The following is a 21,642-nucleotide window of genomic DNA, read 5'->3' on the forward strand; positions in this document are numbered from 1 at the left end:
CTGCCTTTGGAATAGTTCATACATGTGATACCATTTAATATTAGGATTACCAAATGAGGATAAGCTGAATTGATCTTTTAAACCAACTAGGGATGCCTGGGTGGCTCAGCGGTTTGGTACCTGCCTTCAGCCCAGGGCATGATCCTGGAGACCTGGGATCGAGTCCCGCATCCAGCTCCCTGTGAGGAGCCTGCTTCTCTCTATGCCCATGTCTCTGCCTCTCATAAATAAATAAATAAATAAATAAAACCTTTAAAAATAAATAAAATTTAACATACTAGTAGTAAGTGGAGAAGGTCTATTTAAAAATAAGCTCTGGGCAGCCCGGGTGGCTCATTGGTTTAGCACCACCTTTGGCCCAGGGTATGTGATCCTGGAGACCCGGAATCGAGTCCCAAGTTGGGCTCCCTGCATGGAGCCTGCTTCTCCCTCTGCCTATGTCTCTGCCTCTCTCTCTCCCTCTGTGTGTGTCTCTCATGAATAAATAAAATCTTAAAAAAAAAAGTTCTATTTAAAAAATTGCATTGGCTGTTGTTCCCTACCATGGAACTGAACTGCAAATGCCAACCTCTTCCTCCTTCCATTCTTTTGAACTGTTTTTTGGGGATTAGAGGTATATACTAAGAATTGTAGATCTTAATTCATGAATCAGTCATGAATGAGAAAATATCTCTGACCACAGACCAACTTCTACACTAGTAATCAAAAAGAAAAAAAGAGTCATGAACACATAATTTTAAACTTTACTTTAAAAATGTAAATATCTCCCAATATTTAACAGGTAAAGAAAATAGCATATTGGTTTACTTTATGTGGCTGTTATATTTTATTTTCCAAGTAATACTGATTAAAAATATTTACACACCTACTTATAAGTCCACAGTTTAGCACTCTTATTTGTATGGCTTTAAAAGTTATAGCACAAGATCTTTACATTAAGGATCGGGGGAAAAGATTCATTCAAAACAAAGCCTGATATATTATATACATGTTTTTCTCTGTACTTTATTTTAATACATTAATTTTTAAATGATGCTCATCTTTTTTTTCATCTGGTGGTAAAATACTAGTGCAACTTTTCATCAAAAAAAGTTTACCACAAATATAAATGAATTTTCCCAATTGGAGATGGCCCTTCAGTTGCCATTAAATGAAATTTCTCAACCTAAGTTACCAAGAAAAAGAATTGGTAGTTGCCATTATAAGCAAAAACATAAAAGTACTACAGCATCACCTACATTGCTCCTTACAACACAAACTTTGAAAGAACCAGAGACGCTTTATAGAAGTTTAGTTGGTTTTGAAAAGGCACATGGGTGTGGTTTTTTTGTTTTATTTTGTTTTTCCTTCTAGAAATTTTGCCACCACCACTGTTTCTGTTGCAGAGATGACATCTGTGACTATCAGTATAGACAAGAAGGTTGTTCAAACTAAAGAAAGCCGGAAGCCAAAATTTAACTGCACAGTAACAATGTACTTTTCTTCATGCAGCCTTGTGTTCCTATATATTCAATTTTCTAACATGCATTAGAATACATAAACTTGTATTCTAATGGTTTTACGTTTGATTTTACAACATGGAAAAAATCTGAGAAAGGACGTGACCTGGGAAAGAGAAGGGAGAACCCTTATCACAAAGAAAATAGATACATTCGTACCCAACTATATAATAAGAATATAATCCATTTAAGTTTGCAGAAATAATACTTCTCAAAGCTTCCCATTCACGTATGGGAAAGATCCCTCCTCTGTGGCATTAAGAGGGGGAATCAGTTTGTTTCAATAGAAACAGTTCAGCACAACAGGAAAAGACTTTAACTTTGGTCCACTTGTCTGTTAGCTTAAGGACAGTCACACTGCCCATCATCAGTTCAAAAACTGAACACATAAATTTAAAAATATATTCATTTGTTATTTCATTCTAAAACAGGCATAGGTGTTCTGTTTTCATTCCCTGCCCTTTCGGCTTGGGAATCCACTGTTGATTTGGTCTCTAAACCCTCAGCATCTTCGTGATCGTCCCCGGCAGCTCCGGCGGCATCTGCATGGGTGGGCTCTCTTTCCTCCTGGTTCATGATTTCAGGGGTCACTTGTTCCAAGTCGGCTTCTAGCAGTTCAGTCTGTACTTCCACTGGCATCTGATTTACCCGTTCGACATGCAGCTCCTCCACATGTACTTCAGTACCCTCTTCAGTCTGAATTCGACCCACTTCTAGGTAACTCACCTGGACCTGCTCTGGAAGCTCACTCAGATGTGAATCATGAACTTGGCTGTCCTGGAGCAGATCTGGATGGACCTGTTCCACAGTCACTTGTGCCGAATCCACCTGAACCTGGAGCAATGGTAACACATGCACCTTCCCAACTTGTTCTATAATCGTCATTGACGTCACAGGTTCAGTTTGCACACGTGTTTCTACTGAAAGAACTTCTTCAGTTATTAGACGCTCTGAAATATTATGAGTATCACTGAGATGCCTCCTTAATTCATTTCCTTGCATAAACCACAAGTCACATAAAGTACAATGGTTGGGCTTATCTCCAGTATGTATTACCAAATGATCTTTGAACTGGTCCCAGCTGTTAAACACACTGTTACAGACCTGAAATAACCAAACATATGGTTTTAACAATACTAATATTCAAATTGAAGAAAATATGAGTGCATTTATTCTCTGTAAGGAAAAATTTGAATTTTTCTGAAAAATGTTATAATGTTGTCTAAGATTTCATAATTCTCTTATTTGCCTTTTAGCTGATGTAGCTAATAATAACTTAAATGCATTTTGAGAAACGTTTTAATGCTGCCTTCATTGCTTAAATGCCATATAAATTCAAAGAATTAAAGTACCAATATTAAAATTTCTCCCATAGTACCATTAACATTTAGAACACTTACATTATGTGGGCTAAATACACATGAATCATGAAAGAGCTGATCACAGCTAGTCAGTGCCCCACTGCCTCACTCTAGAATTCTAATGATCGCCTGATGGTTAAGAATAACCACGGTTTCAGACTACCTATTATTGAGGACGTAATTTTATTGCCATTGGTGTAATCTGGGGTTGGATAGAAAAACACCCTATTCTAATCTTCCTTCTAAAATCAAGAGGATAGTGATGTTCTTTACTCTCATTCTTTCCAAACTGTCAGCTCTATACTTTTTACTCTAGACTCTGCTACCCTTCACTTTTATTTTTTTATTTTTATTTTTTTTTAAAGATTTATTTATTTATGATAGACATAGAGAGGCAGAGACACAAGAGGAGGGAGAAGCAGGCTCCATGCAGGAGCCTGATGTGGGACTCAATCCCAGGTCTCCAGGATCAGGCCCTGGGCTGCAGGCAGCGCTAAATCATTGCACCACCGGGGCTGCCCACCCTTCACTTTTAATTTTAAACACAGACTCCTACTTTGCGAAGGACAGAATACATCCACACATACCTGACATTCATAAAGCTTCTTTCTTCCCTTTTTTGCCCCTACTCCAGTTTGGCACGCAGTCAGGTGACATTTGAGGGTGCTATTTCTAGCAAATCGTTCATGACAATTTGGACATTCAAAAGGTTTTTCACCTATTACAACAGAAAAAAATTATATTGACAAATCAAGAAAAACAGAAAAAGCAAAGTTTTTTTCTTTTTGGTAAATTCTAATAGCACCTTCTTGAAAGAAGATCTGAATTTATAATTAAGATGTTTTCACCACATCCAAAAGGCTCTTCTAGAGGTGGACATAGTAAGTTTTCAGTGATTATTGTAATTGTTATTTGTACTCTGAGGAAGAAATAAAATTTGGATCAGAGTTGTTTCATGTATTCTCATTTCTTAAAAAACTATATATTTTCCCTTAGGAAAAAAAATCAAGATCAATTTCTCTTTTTGGGAAATGCCTCACCATCCACTCCACGATAATTTTTTGAGCATTTACTATGTGTCAGACCAATGTGCTAGGTGACGAAAGATAAATAAATGGCCCTTCTTGTTAAAAACTCCATATCACAAGCCAGAGTATTTTATGAAGGTGAAATACACAATGAACACCTGCAATGTATTGTAGAAGTCTTGTTTCAGAAAAAAAGGGCACTGGAAAATGTATTGCAGCAGCACGAAAGGAGGAGAGTATCCTGCCTAGAATAGAGTAAGAGAAGGAAAGAGGAAGTTTATTCAAGGCAGAGGCATAGAATATAAAACAACATGGTGGGTGAGGAGTAAGGAGGGAAGGTATCAGTAATGACCTCCAGATTCCTGGCTTAGAATACCAACTGGAATAAAGAACACAGAAATCCAAGTATGTTTGGAGTACAGTATGTTGGTAAAGATTATAAATTTAGTTTTGTATCTGTTGATTTGAAGGTACTCAAGGTGGAAAAGTCTGGTAAACAGCTGTAGATTAATCTGAAGCCAAATAGAGGGTGGACTGATATACAGATTAGGAGTTACTTTGAGTGGTAATAAAAACCTCTGATGTGGTTAAAACTCTAAGTATGTTATGTGATAACAAAATCAAGGACGGAACTCAATGAAACAGGTAATGAGGCAGCAAAGACAACAGAATCAGAACAGCCAGAAGCAGAACAAAGAGCACCGAGGGAAATTAAGAAATTCAGGAAGATGAGGGCAGTAAACAATGTCAGCTGAACAGAGATGTCAGGTAGGACAACAGGGGATTCTACTAACTTTAATGAGAACAGTGTGAGTGACGTGGTGGGGTTAGAAGCTAGACTATGGTGAGATGAGAGACAAGTTAATGAAAACAGTACAGAAATTCTTCTCCAAAGTCTTGGAAGTAAAGAGGATGGAGGGTTTTGACATGACAAATACATCATCTGCTGGGGTGGGGTGTGGGCAGGGTCTTGAGTACTAGACTGAAGGTACAGAATAATTTCACAAGATCTAAATCAGATACTAAAAAGCCTCCTTTAAAGTCTGATAGGAATTGTTTCCAACAGTCCTTTGCAAGGGAGTAGGGGTAAATGACCAATAATTCCAGGATTTTTAAAAAAAATTTTTTAGAGCAAGTGGCTTCAAAAGCCAAGGGAATATGTCTTGGAGTGTAAGACAAAGTGATTTTTTTTTTTAAGATTTTATTTATTCATGAGAGACAGAGGCAGAGGGAGAAGCAGACTCCATGCAAGGAGCCTGATGTGGGATTCGATTCCGGATCCTGGGATCACGCCCTGAGCTGAAGGCAGACGCTCAACTGCTGAGCCACTCAGGCACCCCAAGAAAAAGTGATTCAAGTTGTACACAAGGAGGACAAGATAAGATAGAGAAATCAGAAATGGGGCAATAAGCTAGGTGGAGAGGGATATGAAGGACTGGCAGGCTAACTGAGGTAGAGTCCAACAGTCAGAGTAAGGGAAGGAGAGGGAGGATTCAAGGGATAGCACGATGCCTACAGAGAACAGGTTCTGGTGTTGAGGTCCCAGTTGTGACCCCCATACTAGTTAAGTAACTAGTTGTTTTTACTCTGACCAAAAAAAAAGCTTATTTTTTTTGTGCAATGCATGAGATGAAAAAATTAGAAACCTTATGACCTAGAATTAGTGTTGGTACAGAAACTTGTTTTCGACTCCTCAAATATGAAGAGATAAATAAAAAGGTTAAGTTTTGTGGTTTTAGTAGTGCATAATTTTTCACTATAAATAAAATCTACAAATATAAAGTTATAGTTTCTTTAAATAGTAATTTCATGACATATGCCAAGATTTAAAATGTACATATTCTTTGACTTGGCAATTCTGCTCTTGAACATGTACACAAAGACATATGCACCAGTATATTATTATTACAGCATAGTCTGTAATAGCGAAAGACCAGCAACAACCTAAATGTGTATCAATACAGGTAAATTATGGCATACCTATACACCCAAACACCATGCAGCCACAGTGGGAAAAAAAGACATGTAAATTCCTCAATTTTCACATATTTAAAGAGTTCAATAGAAAAGGCATGACACTGTATTGCATGTCTCTATTGTTCCCCCCACCCTCCCAAAACTCTGTGTCCATCTATGGTTACTAGAAAATGCAAACGCTGGGGAAGGATAAATTAAGAAAATAATGACAGTAGTTGCTTCTGGAGAGATCTACTGAAGTAGGAAAGCATTTCATTTTTCATTGTATGTCATTTCAGCCTTTATGTCATTTGAACTTTTGCTATTTAAAAAATTAGCTTAAAAATAAAAAATAAAAAAGTAAACAATTAGCTTAGTTAATTAAGACCAATGAAATATAGAAAATAGCAACAGATTAATTCTACTTTAGATGTGTGGACAGCACAATCTTCAAAGTGCTTTTAGTGTTTTCTCTTATTTGTCATAACCCTGTAATGTAGGTTATCATTACCCTTTTTGACACAGACAAGGAAGAGGTCCAAAGATAAAGTGACCAGTCAAGTTCATCATACTGGCAAATGTCAGAACTGGAGGTGGAATCTAATTCTGATTTCCAGACCCACATTCTTTCTATAATTCCCTACTGCCTCTCTAGGAAATGAGGTAACAATTATTTGAAGACATGGTTAAAGGTCACTTTTAGGTTCTCTTTCATTCTAGGTGTCCCACAGGTGAATCTGTCAATGTCTGGTATCTCCTCCCTCCTCTAAAGTGCTAACCCTTTTATTTTTTTCTAAGTTAATAAAACCAAACCAGAAAGCTAGGATTTACTCCCATATTTCACTGGTCACCAAATCCTGTTGATTTTGCCTACTTAATGTGATTCACATCTCTAATTTTTTTTTCCATTATCACTACCTTTACTCAACTCTTCACTCTTGCTTAGACTGCTCCAACAGCTTCCTAAAATCTTGGAGGTTTTACCTCACTCCAATCTATCTCCTGCCAGTCATCACTCTAAAATATACATCTGATCCTGGTTTAAAAAAATTTTTTTTTAAAGATTTTACTTACTTATTTGGGAAAGTGAGCAAGAGGAGAGAGCAAGTGAACATGGGTGGGGTGGGGGGAGCAGAGAGGGAGAAGCGGACTCCCTGCTGAGCAGGAAGTCTAATCCAAGGCTCCATCCCAGGGCCCTGGGATCATGACCTGAGCAGAAGGCTGATGCATAACCGACTGAGCCACTCAGATACCCTTTAAACTTCTTTAAATGACTGGTCTTTCAAGATAAAATCCAAATTCATTTGCAGCACTTACAAAAATTAAGTGTGGTCTTGGCTTCATCTTCCATCACTTTCTCTCCCTTGCCCTTGTTCATGATGCCTAGGATGTGCCACGCAGTCAGCCCTTACTAACTCTTCCAGCTCCATCTTGTCATTCCTCTACTTGGACCCAATCCCCCAGGCAGCAGTGCTCCAAACAAGTTGCTTCTTCTCTCTTTTTTTTTTTTTCTTCTTCTCTTTTTTTATGCCTGTGTACACTTCATTTCTTTTGCCTGGAATGCCTATCTCCTAGCTAACTCCTCTTCCTTTGAGAGTCATTATAAGGGGAATGCTCCAAGAAACCATCCCTGTCTTTTCCATCATAAATAAACAGCCCAGGCAGGCATTCACATAAGACTGTGTGCTGACCTCTATCAACCCTTGGCCCATCCCATGTGACTGTGCCTACTTGTCTCCCCCAACATAACTGTGAACTCCTTGAGGGCAGGGACTCTAACATTTCCTTACCTCTAAGACCTAGCAGGTTGGTATTACCGTTACTATTTTCCAAATGGAAACAAACTAATTCATAGGACAAGAAACAGCCAAAATTTTGCAAATCAAGCCACAGATTATAATGCAGGCTTTAAGAATGCTAAAGAAACCAAACCGCTAAACTAGTAAAAGTATTGGGACGCCTGAGTGGCACAGAGGTTTAGCGCCTGCCTTCAGCCCAGGGCGTGATCCTGGGGTCTGGGATTGAGTCCCACATCGGGCTCCCTGCAGAGAACCTGCTTCTCCTTCTGCCTGTGTCTCTGCCTCTCTCTCTCTGTCTCTCATGAATAAAATTAAAAAAAAAAAAAAATAAACTAGTAAAAGTATGCAAAATATGAAACTGAAGGAGATTTATGTATATTTTGAGGATAGGAAACAGGAATGGGATTGTTTCCTCATTTACACTGAGTTTCTTAAAAGCAAAAAATGATCCATCCTTTATTAACATAAGCACTTTTTTTTTTTTTTAAGATTTTATTTATTTATTCATGAGAGACACACAGAGAGGCAGAGAGAGAGGCAGAGACACAGGCAGAGGGAGAAGCAGGCTCCATGCAGGGAGCCTGATGTGGGACTCGATCCTGAGTCCTCAGGATCATCAGGCCCTGGGCTGATGGCGGCGCTAAACCGCTGAGCCATCCAGGCTGCCCACATAAGCACAATTTAAAACCGTTTACTTATGCTCCCTTGATTCACCAAGTCACTGGTCACATCTGCAACTATCTTATTACTAATTACTAGTACAGTTAATTGCAGTTAAATGCTAACAAAGTTCAGTTTGCTTTAGGTGTTAAACTGTTCTTCCAATGGACATCTAGTTCTGTAATTTCTAACTACTTAATTAAATTATATTACATAATTATAAAGACATACAACATAATACACTTTAAGCTCTATTTTCTTCTATTTAATCCAAAATACAAAGGATAGGATATGGAAAGCACATTCCAAAACTTCCAAAATAGTCTGTGTTGCCTGTTTTACAGTGGGTAAGCCACTAGGTAATGTTTTGGGTTAGAGAGACAACTTGCTTCCACTTTTATGCTAATGTAAAAGTGACCATCTGTTGGGATACTGTAAACCTTTATCAAAGCACACTAGTTACACCAAGGAACATTTATTTACTAATTTAATGTGCTACTGTTATAGCATTTTGCAAAACGAATTACATTAAAATAGATGACCATTTAAGGACCCAAAACTATTACTATAGGCAGTTTCTAAATATACAGTAGGTATTATGCCTATGTTTGAAAATCAGAACATATTTCCCTTAAAGATTTCATTAACACCTATTAGTTACCCAAACTTGGACCCCAAAGCTTTTAAAATCCATACAGAGACTTAGTTATGAGATTCTCTTGCTCTTCATGTAACCACTAAGTATTGATACCAAGCATTTATTCAGTCCCTGAGTACTGATACCAAGCATTTAAAAATGAAGGATATCACATTTATTTCAATCTCTCCATTTCCTCAGTTTCAAGTAGTATGTGGCGAGCAACTCAGGACAGCAAAAGATCTATGAAAAAAAGTCTTCAAAATTCTCCAAACTGCAGCAAAGAGAAAGACTGAATAGCATGGAATAGCCTTGTTGTATTCACTTAAACAGTCTAAACAGCCTTAGCCACCACACACAAGAACATGGGAACAAGTGTCTAGAATCTGACACTTAGCACACCATATCCACCGCTCTTCCCACACCCAAGATTCAAGTCATAGGTGGTAGCTCCTGTGTATGGCACAGAAGACTCAGCAAAGAATGCTTGGGAAGTGGAAGGACAGGGAATCTGACAAGGGGAAGAACAGGTATAGGGGATAGATACAGAGGCCCAAAGTGAGCCTCTCTGGGATCCCTCCTGCATGCCTAAGGGCTGCCAGAAGGATGGCAGTGAAAGACTTCACCTTTCTCATCTCCCCGCTGTTCATCAGTCCTGACACTGTGTGCCCCTAGAGAGGTGTGGGAAAAACAACACACACACTGCCTACCTGGCCACCAGGTCAAAACCAGTTACTAAGTGTATGCAAAGGTATAAACATGCCAGAGGTCAGCTGTAAATGTACTTATCTATATAACCTATAAATCAGAAACAGGAAAAAATATTAAGAGCGAAGTTTCCCTATAATTAGGATTTCATAATTTATAATCCTTGGTAAATAATCACAAACTGTGTTTTGTGTATTTCTTCTAAAAATATAAAAACTGACAAGGTGTAAGAGTAACAACTAACTTCAAAATTAATGATTTTGCTCTTAAAGTGTCAATATTTCAACACGCTAGTATCATCAGAACATTGTGAGCTCAGCCTGCATATTAGAAAATACAAGAGATGGTTTCTGTGGCACTAATTAAAAAAAAAAAAAGGTAGACACTTAGACTTGAAGCAAATGTGGAAAAATATACTTTTAACATAAAGCATTTGCCAGTTACCTGTATGTTTCCGAAGATGCTCTTTAAAATGTCCAAAGTGGTCAAACTGTTTCTCACAGTATTGACATATATGAATTTTTTTCCCAGTTCTTTGCTTCTTACTGACTCCACCTTCTTCAAGGTGGTAACAGTTGAGGTGCTGTTTCCATGCGCTCTCCCGAAGATACCTTTTATTGCATATTTCACACTTGAAACTCTCAGTGGAGTGTGATTTCATGTGTTCCTTAAAATGGTAAAACAATTTAAATGAACGGTTACATTTCTCACAATGGAACAAGTCCTTCACATGTGACAGCTGAAGTTCCACAATTTCAATACCTTCTACCTGTTTGCTTGTGGGGTCAGATGCACAACCATCTTCTTCTTTAATCTGCCCTTTTCTATCACCTTGACGGTATTTGCTGGTAATATCTGCCAATAGTGCCAGGGCGGAATCATCAGAGGAACCTGTGCTCTGAATGTACTTTATGGACTGCTTGGCAGAAGCCACTTCCTCCAACGTTTCGATGCCTTCGTCTTCCACTTCAATTGTGCCTTCGGCAATCTCTACCTCAATTTCAACAGGTTCTGATTCTGCAGATGGCAATGACTCAGTGATAACATTTGAAGTTTCTGCAATCTTTCTTTTTTTTGCCTCACTTTTTCCTGTGGTATTTTCCTCTAGTGGAGCTGAGTTTTCTTTGTTCCTGAAAACATAATAGATGGACTTAAAACTCTATAAGGTCAGTGAAAATCCTAGCAGGCTTTTGGAAAGAAACTGATAAGCTCATAGTAAAATTTATATGAAAAGGCGAAAAATAAGATTGGAAGTCTTATACTATAACCTGATTTCAAGACTAAACTGAAAAACTACAGTAAATTATCCATATTGGTGAGAGACATGAAGATTAATGAACAGAGTAAAGTCCAAAATTAGACCCACTTATTCAACTGACTTTTGAAAAAAGGTTCCAAGATAATTTAATGAAGAAAAGAATCTCTTAACAGTACTGCTGGAATAACTGGTCTTTATATGGAGAAAATAAACCTCAACTACTACTCTTGAATCATACACAGAAAAATTATTTCAAAATGGACCACACAGAGCACCTGGATGGCACAGTGGTTGAGCATCTGCCTTTGGCTCAGGTCATGATCCCGGGATCCTGGGACTGAATCTACAATCAGGCTTCCCACACAGAACCTGCTTCTCCCTCTGCCTATGTCTCTGCCTCTCTCTCTGTCTCTCAGGAATAAATAAAATCTTTAAAACAAACAAACAAACAAACAAACAAACAAAAAAATGGACCACAGACTGTCGATAAAAACTAAACTATTAAGCTTTGAGAAAAAAAGAGAGAAAATCTTTATAAAATTGGGTTACGGATAAGATTTCTTAAACAGCACACAAAAAGAAAACTTAATAGCAAAAATTGATAAAATGGATTTCATCAAAATTAAAAATGTTTGCCCTTTGAAATAGTTAACAAAAAGGCAAGCCACAAACAAAACAACAGAACAAAACGGCAAGCCACAGATCAGGACAAAACATGTGCACACGTGTATCTGCCAAAGGTCTGTACAGACAGTATAAAAAGAATTCTCACAATCCAATATACTCAATAGGAGAAGACAACTATTGGGAGACAATTATCCATGAGTCTCATGTTTCTGCACATCTTCTGAACTGACAGCTTTTCTTCTGGACTCTCTTCAAGGCTGTATGCGGTAGAGCCAGCAATCTGGAAAGACAGAGAGTGTGGCTCCCTCTGGAGCAGAGGGCAGCTTTGCTTACTATCCATATAATAATGTCCCCCTCTGGGTAACGGTTGGGCAAGTTTGCTTGTAGCCCATTACCTAAGATGTGGGCGTCTTAAGCTGGAGATTCTTCAGCTATGATGTAAACCAAATAGATGCACAGCATTCATCTGGGCCATTCTGTCACCCCTTTGGGGGAGAAGGGAAAACTGGAACAAATACAAACTCATGCTGTTTACTATGCAAAAAGTAAAACCTTTCTGACTTAACAGTCTCATGTCTTCTATCAGAATCCATGAAACTGCAGGATAACTTGTTGGCTTGCAAACAGCGTAAAATCTCATGTCACAGTTCTTACCAGGTTTTGGCAACAAGGGCAGGATGCCAAAAAAGATAAGGTTTTCTGAAAGACAAAAGATGAGGCCTCATATAGCAAACAATGGGATGTGAGGAAGTCCACTAGAGCTGGCAGCAGGTATGGTGACCAAATTTGTACGGTTAACTGGGCAATGTGTGGTCTTCCATTTAATTGCCTACTATACGAGTTAAATTGTGTCCCTCAAAGATATGTTCAAGTTCTGACCCCTGATACCTGTGAATGTAACCTTATTTGGAAATCGGTCTTTGCAGATGTAATCAAGTTAAGATGAGGTCAGCAGAGTGGGCCCTACTCTAACACAACCTGTCCTTATAAAGAGAGGTTCATTTGGGCGGGCAGACACACACACACACACACACACACACACACACACACACACGAGAGAAAAAACACAGTAACGTGAATGAAGATGAAGGTAAAAATTGGCGTCACACTGCCACAAGCCAAGGAACACTAGGGGCTGGCAGAAGCTAGAAGAGACAAAGTAGGCCCCTCCCCTGGAGGCTTTTGAGGGAACATGGCCCAGACAACACTGTGGTTTAGTATTTCTAGCCTCCAGAACCCTGAGACAACAAATTTCTATTGGACCCAGTCTGTGGTATTTTGTTGAGGCAGCCTCAGAAAACTGAAACACCTACTAGTGAGGGAAAACTGGGAAGTTGCAGGATGAGTACTGGGCAGTAAGTTCAAGGACAGCTGCTGGAATGGTTCTCTAGTGTTGCAAGCTCTCCCAGGGCTGCGGGAAGACCTCCCTGTCAACCTGGTGGTCAGCCTTAAGTCTACCCCTTCAAAACAACTAAGATTCATGGGTGGGGGGGCAGGGGTGGAGACAGAAGGTTCTGCCCCATGACAAACAAGTTACCTAAACCAAGGGTGACACGGACAGGAGAGAAATCTTCAACTGTTACTAACAGAAAGGAGTCATTAGAACTTTGGCTAATCCACGTGAAAGATGAGGGGGCAACATGATACTTGTCAAGAATAGCAACTGGGGACACCTGGGTGGCTCAGTGGTTGAGCATGATCCTGGGGTCCTGCGGTTGAGTCCCGCATCCCCCGCAGGGAGCCTGCTTCTTCATCTATTTCTTGGTGTCTCTCATGAATAAATAAATAAATAATAATAAATAAATAAATAAATAAATAGGCAACACCTGGGCCATCACAGGGCTCAGCCTCTCCCGCAGTGTGTCATGTCCACCTTAGATGCATTTGGAGAGCACTGTAAAACGTCTCAGGGTTTTTGTTTTGTTTTTTGTTTTTCTGCAATGTGTCCTGGCTGCCATAAGGGTGCTATGATGCTCCTGGGGAGATTTCTCTGAGACAAACTCCTGTGATGAGGCACTGACTAGTAAGTCTTCCTGCAAATTGAGTTTACACTGTTGATGAAGACGAGTCACTGCGGAATGAGAAAAGAATCCAAAACAATATAAATTGTTATGGTCAGGCCTCCTGAAAATCCACCTAACTTTTATGTTAAACCAGGTGAAAACATAAGAGTTGTTATTGTGAAAACAGAGCAGCAAATGTCCAAGATTACGGTACACTCTTTTTAAAAAGTCACCAGAGTATGCAAGTCATCTGAGTCAGCCAAAAGACATATAAATCTTAAGGCCCCAGGGTCCCTAGCTGGCTCAGTGGGTTAAGCATCTGACTCTTGATTTCCACTTAGGTCTCAGGATACTGAGACTAAGCCCGTATTGGGCTCTGAGTCTGCTTGAGATTCTCTTCCTTTCTCCTTGCTTGCTTGTGAGCCTTCTCTAATAATAAATCTTTTTTTTTTTTCTAATAATAAATCTTAAAAAAAAATCTTATGGCCCCAAATGAAAATCAATATGTACAAGGCAGTTGAATCAAGGGGTCTTCAAAACCAATATAGATAGTGTCAGTAATGATGACCTTGCTGGCTGATAGGGGGCTTTTATGGGCTGAAAACACTTGAGATTTGTTTAGTCAAGCCACATGCAACTCTCATCTGCTTGAAACCAAAAGTAAATATGCCTTGCTCACTGGCATGGAGTCACTCTCTCCCTCCAGTCTCTCTTCCTCTTCTACCTTCCCACTGCCCCCATATCTTTAGAGGAAGATAATTAGGGGTGAAGCCAAGGTCTCCCTGTTCCCAAGGGTATAGTGAAGACACCATGTACCCATCCAAGGATGCTGAGGAAACTCAGAAACAGGAGAGACCCAAACTTTCATGGCTCTGTTAGATTCAGGTGTCCCAATTCATCATCCTACCAAGGGGAGAGGAGGCATTTACATCCTACTGATGGGATTCGGGCAAGGTTCACAGCAGGAAAGGGAGGCTGTCTTAACCCTGTGCATGGCGCGGAGTCTACATATTGTTCTTGCTTTGACATCTGAATGTACAGCAGGAATTAGTATGGCATTTACACTGCCCTCTTCTGTAAGGACAAGGGATGGATTGTCCCAAATGGAAAGAGCCATAGGTAGAGAAGAACTACTGGAAGAAACCCCTTGACAGATGCCACCAGCAGCTGATCAGGGTTTAAGCACAAGTGTCTTGTGATGACTAAAGTTTACACTATATTGATGTACTGTTGACCAGCATGCTAGAAGTCTGTCTAAAAGGCCCTGACTGCAATGTTAGGACATCCCCACCAGTAGGTGTTGATAATAAACCCTCAACAAACTTCAGGGGCCTGCTCATCAAGTTAAGGTTCTTGGGACTAAGCAGGTGGATTCACACACTCAATCCCTTCAGCAGCAGTAAAAGAAAAACAGTTTCTTTACCTTTTTCCTCTCCCTACCAAAAATGAGGATCGGCAGGCTATTGAACTTTTTTGGGTACTGGATATAGCATGTACCTCACTTAGCCATTCTACTTTTTTATATCAGCTAATCTGTACATCAGCGTTTTTTTGTTTTTGTTTTTTTAATTCATGAGAGACAAAGAGAAAGGCAGAGACACAGGCAGAGGGAGAAGCAGGCTCTCTCCAGCTAGCCTGATGTGGGACTTGATCCCAGGACCCCGGGATCATGACCTGAGCTGAAGGCAGATGCTCAACCACTGAGCCAATCAAGCGACCCACATCAGTATATTTTAAGTGGGGCTCCAACCAAAAGGTTACACTGGAAGTTGCTCATCAAGCTGTGGCACATACTCAATTTTGGGGGCCCTACAACTCTTAATGGCCCTTTTGAACTAGAAGTCTTTGAGACTGATGCTGTTGCACATTAGAACTTCTGCAAAGGTAGTCAGGCTCCATCAACAAGGTATACCTTGGGTTTTGTAACTTGTCAATTCCCTGACACATCTATAAGGCAGACTCCTTTGAAAAGAAAGGATTAATTCGCTGTTGGGCTCTTGCTGAAACTGATACCTGATCCATTGAGGCTTTGAGGCTCTTTAGCTTGATACCGCCATTTGGCAGGATGTCAACTTCATGACCAGCAAGGTAAAACCTGACCCCCAAGTCTCACTTATCAAAAAGAAATAAGACACTCAAGGGGTGCCTGGGTGGCTCAGTCAGTTGAGTGTCTGACTCCTGGGTTTCAGCTCAGGTCATGATTTCAGGGTCGTGGGAACGAGCCCCATGTCGGGCTCTATGCTCAGGGGAAAGTCTGCTTGAGATTCTCTCTCCCTCTCCCTCTGCCCCTTCCCCCACTCACTCTCTCTCAAATAGATAAACCTTAAAAAAAGAAAAGAATAAGACACTCAAGAAAGAGCTGATGACCTCTTGGCTTTACATGAAAAAAATGGTAGCTCCCCCACTCTGTTGCCCAAAGAAAGCCACTAGATCAATGGGGTCTTTGACTCACTGATGGTCTGGCTAAAACTCAAGAACTGATGGTGTTCCCTGGGTTGCTGAAAATGCTCAGCTTTAGCACCACTACAAAAAACCAAAAGTGGATGTGGTGGTCACTGTGCTCGGAGGGCAGAACTCAAAAGCTTTCTTCACAACTCTGAACAACATTCTCCACAATGAACCATGTTATAATTTATTGACTCTGGGCTGCTGCCAATGACCTAGCTGTTTGGAAGAGCTGGAAATCTTGACATATTAAAGATATCTATTCTCAGAACCACAACTGTGGAAATACAGCAGTTGCTGATCAAACTATCTGGACCACTGATTCAGATGCCCATGGTAAGGGCCTGTTCTCTAACAATACTAACCAGAATGAAGCTGCTGATCGAGCCTGCACTGCATTGCCTAGACTTCCATCACTGACCCCCTGGATCCAATATTATTCTCAACATGGTGACATATCCAACATCACAGACTGAGCATAAAATAAAGGACCCTATGCTTCTGATGCAGAAGTTACCACTGGATCCCAGTGACACCCACCAAAAACAGGCCTGTTTGTCTCACGACGGAGGCTACATCGTGCAAAGCACTGTCTCTGACAATTGACTACACTGGACATTTTGCCCCATCCCAGGGCTATCAGTACTGCCTCACCACTGCTAACACTTTAAGATTATACTGCTGCTGTTCCAGACTGATCTGCTAGTTCTGGTCATACCACTGTGCCCTTGAGACTAATTTATGTCATCTATTAGCTTTCTGGATCATCTGCAGTCTGATAATTCTGTGCCTAAAGCTACTCAATAATTGGCTGACAGTCAAGGTACTGATGAACCCTTCAAGCTCCCTACCACCCACAGATTAAGATAATATAGAGCACTGCAGAAGCTTCCTTGAACACTGACTCACAAAAATTTCTGACTCTACTTTCCTTATCTCCTTTTTGTCCAAAAAATCTGAGGAAGGCATTTCAGTCATTCAATTCAGCTATCCCCAGAAAGGGATCATCTCTTCTCAGCTGCTTCCTGGATCAAGACAAAATGGGTGGGAAATTATAGAAACCTAATTGAAAATTTTGAATTCTGCCCTAACCATTCTTAGGCACAATTCTTTTCTTTCCCCTGCAATGGCAACCCTGGCACAGTCTGGTTGATGTCTCTTCCAAGTGACAGCCCAGTCAAAAGTGGGCTTAGCAGATTCAAACTTAATTCTAGTTCAGTTATCTGGATTCTCTTGTTGAATTGAATCACCTTAGATCCTAAAAATAATGATCATTTGGCTGAATATACCGCTTGCCAGGTACACTTAAGAGTGGCTGGCCCTTGTGGCTGCGTGAATGGCTCAGTTGGTTGAGTGTCCAACTCTTGGTTTTGGCTCAGTTCACGGTCTCAGGATCCTAAGATCCAGCACAGAGTCTGCTTGTTCCTCCCTCTGTACCTTCCCCAGCTCGTGCTCGCTCGCTCTCAAATAAATCTTAAAAACAAGCAAAAACAACAACAACAACAACAACAAAAAGAGTGGCCCTTGTGAGTCATAGTGGGAGATACAATGGGTCTCTAGGTTTTATAAAAATGCCTATGTGTCCCTGACCATTCTGGATGAAAGGTCTGGGTAAGAGAAGGGGATGATTGGAAAAGAGGCAAAGTGATAGCTACTAGAATGGGACACAATAATTCTATGCAGTGGGAGGGAGAACAACCCTGATACCCGAGAAGAGAAAAATCTTAGGTTCCAGGAGGTATGGGGGAGGAAGGGATTAATGGTCTTTGTCCTTTAGAACCGCCCCTATAGCCTTCCTCAGTAGGAAAATGCTCTGATGTAGCTCTCAACTGTCGCAAGCAACTTTAAATTGACCGCTGGATCTGTCCTCCCCTGCCCAATGACTCAGACCATGATCTGATGCTCTTTTCCTTAACTATACTGAGAAGTCTTCTGGAAACAGCAGGGGATGGCCAAGCTCTTGCATATTCCATATTTGCCCCACTACCATTCCCAAAGTTCATGAGGTGAATAGATAATTACCACTCAACTGGCATTCAGGTGCACATGACAAACAGAATGGACTGAACTGACTGCTCTCAGGAATCTCTCCAAAAAACAAGGAATAAGTTCAATCAGGGAAAGGCGGAAGCTACATTTAAGGCTCATGCCTCTGACTGATGAAGGTCCTACTCTGGGACACAATCATAAACAACACTTTCTTTCCAACCCACTTTTATGCCCCTAAGACTATACTTCTTATGTGAGAACCAGGTACTAACTTCCTTCCCTTCCAAAAGTATGATGACTTGCACTTCAGTAGATCAGTTCAGTTCTCAAATGATTGGAGTGATGTGTCCAAAACAAGGCAATTTTTGGGTACCTGGGGAGTTTCCTGAAGGAATAACTGACTTGTTATTTATGTGTGCTATATCGGAAGTTTTCCCTATAATGGGAACCATCCAAATTAAAAAGGTGACACAAAACCTGTGCCTGACTTAAGCCTATGTGATCAATGATACTACTTGGGGCCCTGGAAGGCATTCATGTCAGTATTATATCACTGGTCAGGGTTATTATGGACAGACTTGCCCTAGACTTCCTCCCAGTGGACCAACACAGAGACTGTGCAAGTGCTAAAAGATCTTGCTATACTTGGATTAATGCTTAGGGCTAATTGGAAAAGTCAACATAGAAACTAAAGATAAAAGCTACCTGGCTGGGACGCCTGGGTGACTTAGTGGTTGAGCATCTGCCTTCAGCTCAGGGGGTGATCTCAGAGTCCTGGGATCAAGTCCCACCTCGGGCTCCCTGCATGGAGCCTGCTTCTCCCTCTGCCTCTCGTGAATAAATAAGTAAAATTAAAAAAAAAAAAAAAAAAAAAAAAAAAGCTACCTGGCTTTCTAGGGACTTATTCAGTTGGTTGAGTCCAGGACCTTAGAGGAGTGGATGGATGGTTAGGCCCAGCACTGCAGGGTAGTCACATCCTGCTGCTTCAAGTTCTGCTGATAGCTACCTTATTAAATCCAGTGTGAAAAAAATGGAATGGATTAGGACCTGTCCCTACTGATCAGATTAATCAGAGTGGCTACAGAGTAGTACACTCATGGAAAAATTCACCTGAAGCTAAAATAATATAGAAACAAAGATACCGTTGGAAGATAACTCTCCACGGATACCTCATGTTTCTGCAGGTCTTGTAAACAAAGACACTGACAGCCTTTTGCTCTGGATCTTTTCACGGTTGTTTGTATAGCAAATAGCCTTAGAAGAGAATGCTTGTATAGCAAATAGCCTTAGAAGAGAATGCTTCTTGAGGGGAGGACAGGTTCATTTACTGGCCCTTACAATAAAGATAATGGCACCTCTGGGCAGGTGTGCTTACAGCTCATTATCAAAAAGTTGCGTTTCCTGAAGTCAGGTGTTCTTCAGATGTGATGCCAACTCCTTTGAGTATAGTACACATCTAGGCAACTGTGCAACCCTTATGGGACCTGAGTGGGGGCTAAGAGGGGCAAGAATAATTGATATGTAACACAGATTTCATGCTGCTCCTTTATGCTATGAGAGAAATGAAGTCCTTTTCTCTCTGACTCAGGAGTTTCATGTCTTCTGCCAGCATCCAAAAACTGGCAGGCCAACTTATAGCTTGCAAATAGGATAAAATTTCAGACCCTTCACAGTTCTTGACAATAACCCAATTTAAAAATGAGCAAAAGATCTGAACAGACACCTTGCCAAAGAAGATAAACACACAGCAAAAAAGCACATGAAATACGGCTCATCATTAGTTGAATGGGAAATGCAAATTAAAACCATTACAAACCTACCAACCCAGCTAAAATGAAAAAAGGCTGATCATACCAAGGATTAGTAAGGCTGTGGTGGAGCAATGAGAACTTTCATATACTGCAAGTTGGAATGTAAAATAGCACAATTTGGAAAACAGTTTAGCAGTTTCTTAAAAAAAATTAAATGCACCTATTATTCAACCCAGCTACTCTACTCCTAGGTATTTACTGAGAAATGAAAGCATAGCCACTTTATTTGTAATAGGTAAAAACAACCTAAATGGCCATCATCAACAGGTGGTACAGCCATACAATGGACTACTACTTGGTAATAAAAGTGAACAAAATAGTAATACAACAACACCGACAAACCTCTAAAACATAACGCTAAGCAAAAAAAGTCAAACACAAAAACTACACTTAGGAATCCATTTATAGGACATTCTAAATAAAATACAACTACAGTAATAAAGACCAAATCAGTGGATAACTGAGGCTGGGGATCAGAGTTGACAAGAGTCATGAGAAAACTTAGAATGATGGAAATGTTCCCATGTCTTGATTATGGTAGTGATTATACCACTGTATATAACTGCCAAAATTCAAACTCCGTATTAATTGGATGAATTGTTTTACATATAAATTACACCTCAACAGGCTGAAGAGGAAAAATTGTAAGGCAACTGCTGCTTCCTAATAAACATCAGGAATTTTCTCCTTTACAGCTTCAAATAATGCAATTCCGGCAAAGCAAAATAAGGTCCTCATGATTTCTTCAGTGTCGCTCAAAAAGTTGACCCTATATTCCAAAGATACTTGCATACTGCAAATGTGAGAGGAGCACCTAACTCACCTCTCTGCAAAACATTATATAATAATCTTCGCAATACAGAGTTGCCTTAACCAATTTAACCACAAGTAAATTTTTATTCCAGAATTGATTATAAACAGCCAATACATAACGCTGTTGTCTTCCTGTTTTAAGAACTCTTCAGAGTGGCGCCAGGTGGCTCAGTCAGTTAAGCATCTGCCTTCCGCTTGGATTATGATCTCAGTGTCCTGGGATCAAGCCCTGTATCCTTCCCTGCTCAGCAGGGAGTCTGCTTGTCCCTCTCCCCTCTATCCCACATCCCTGCTCCTGCTCGCATTCTCTGCCTCTCTCTCTCAAGTAAAATCTTAAAACAAAAACAAAAAACAAAACCCTTCAGAGGTATGCCTAACTGGTTCAACAAACAATTCAACATGTCATTGCATTTATACTGAAAAGCACGCACTTATGGTTGTAATTATTGTAAGGATCCTATATAATAATAAATCTTAAAGATTCTAAATAAATAGGCTTGGGTAAACAGCTGTGCCCAGTTGTTCTTACCTTCATTTCCCAATGACTACACACATGAACTCAATTCCTAACCCTTCCAAATCCAACCTAGGCTATTGTCAGAATATGTTCCATTGTTCTGCTGCCAAGGACTTTCCCCATAGTGAGATACTACTCACTACTATGACCAGCAAGGGGACTACATAGAACATTTTTCCAGAAGGTTCTCATCCGGGATTTAACCACAAATCTGCCTTATCCATATTATGTTTCCTTTACTTCCGTTTTGAAAAGGTATGACATCATCAGATATATGTCCTCAACATATCTCGATTTTGCTACCTATATCTCAGCTCTCAATACAAGAGAATAGTGATCTGGTTTTAATAAGCATGCACCCATCCATCCATTTACAAATGTATACCATGCACCTACTATGTGCCAGGCACTAGGCATTAGAGCATACATACACATGAAGTTCTTGGCTTAATTCTGAACTCAGCAAACTAATTAAAAGCTCATTAAGAGAATTGGTACTTCTGGATGATTACAGTTCAATTACTTTTTAGA

General features: G+C 40.1%; 1 protein-coding gene across 8 annotated transcripts in view; it reads right to left on the bottom strand.

Annotated features, from left to right (window-relative positions):
• Positions 1 to 729: 729 nt before the first annotated feature.
• ZNF131 (zinc finger protein 131) overlaps positions 730 to 21,642 on the bottom strand; it is a 31,180-nt gene continuing 10,267 nt past the window's right edge. For 5 of the 8 annotated variants that reach the window (XM_025434565.3, XM_025434566.3, XM_025434562.3 and 2 more), the window contains 3 exons: positions 10,093 to 10,778; positions 3,448 to 3,578; positions 730 to 2,603 (listed from right to left, as the gene is read on the bottom strand). In XM_025434565.3, the coding sequence (XP_025290350.1) occupies positions 1,917 to 2,603; positions 3,448 to 3,578; positions 10,093 to 10,778 (1,504 nt within the window). In that variant the 3' untranslated portion in view covers positions 730 to 1,916. Of the gene's footprint in view, positions 2,604 to 3,447; positions 3,579 to 10,092; positions 10,779 to 13,359; positions 13,566 to 21,642 lie in introns of those variants that run through there. The other 3 variants (XM_025434567.3, XM_049109294.1, XM_025434569.3) reach the window with 3 other exon arrangements.

This window comes from Canis lupus, chromosome 4 (genome assembly GCF_003254725.2).
Source record: "Canis lupus dingo isolate Sandy chromosome 4, ASM325472v2, whole genome shotgun sequence".
NCBI lineage: Eukaryota > Metazoa > Chordata > Mammalia > Carnivora > Canidae > Canis > Canis lupus.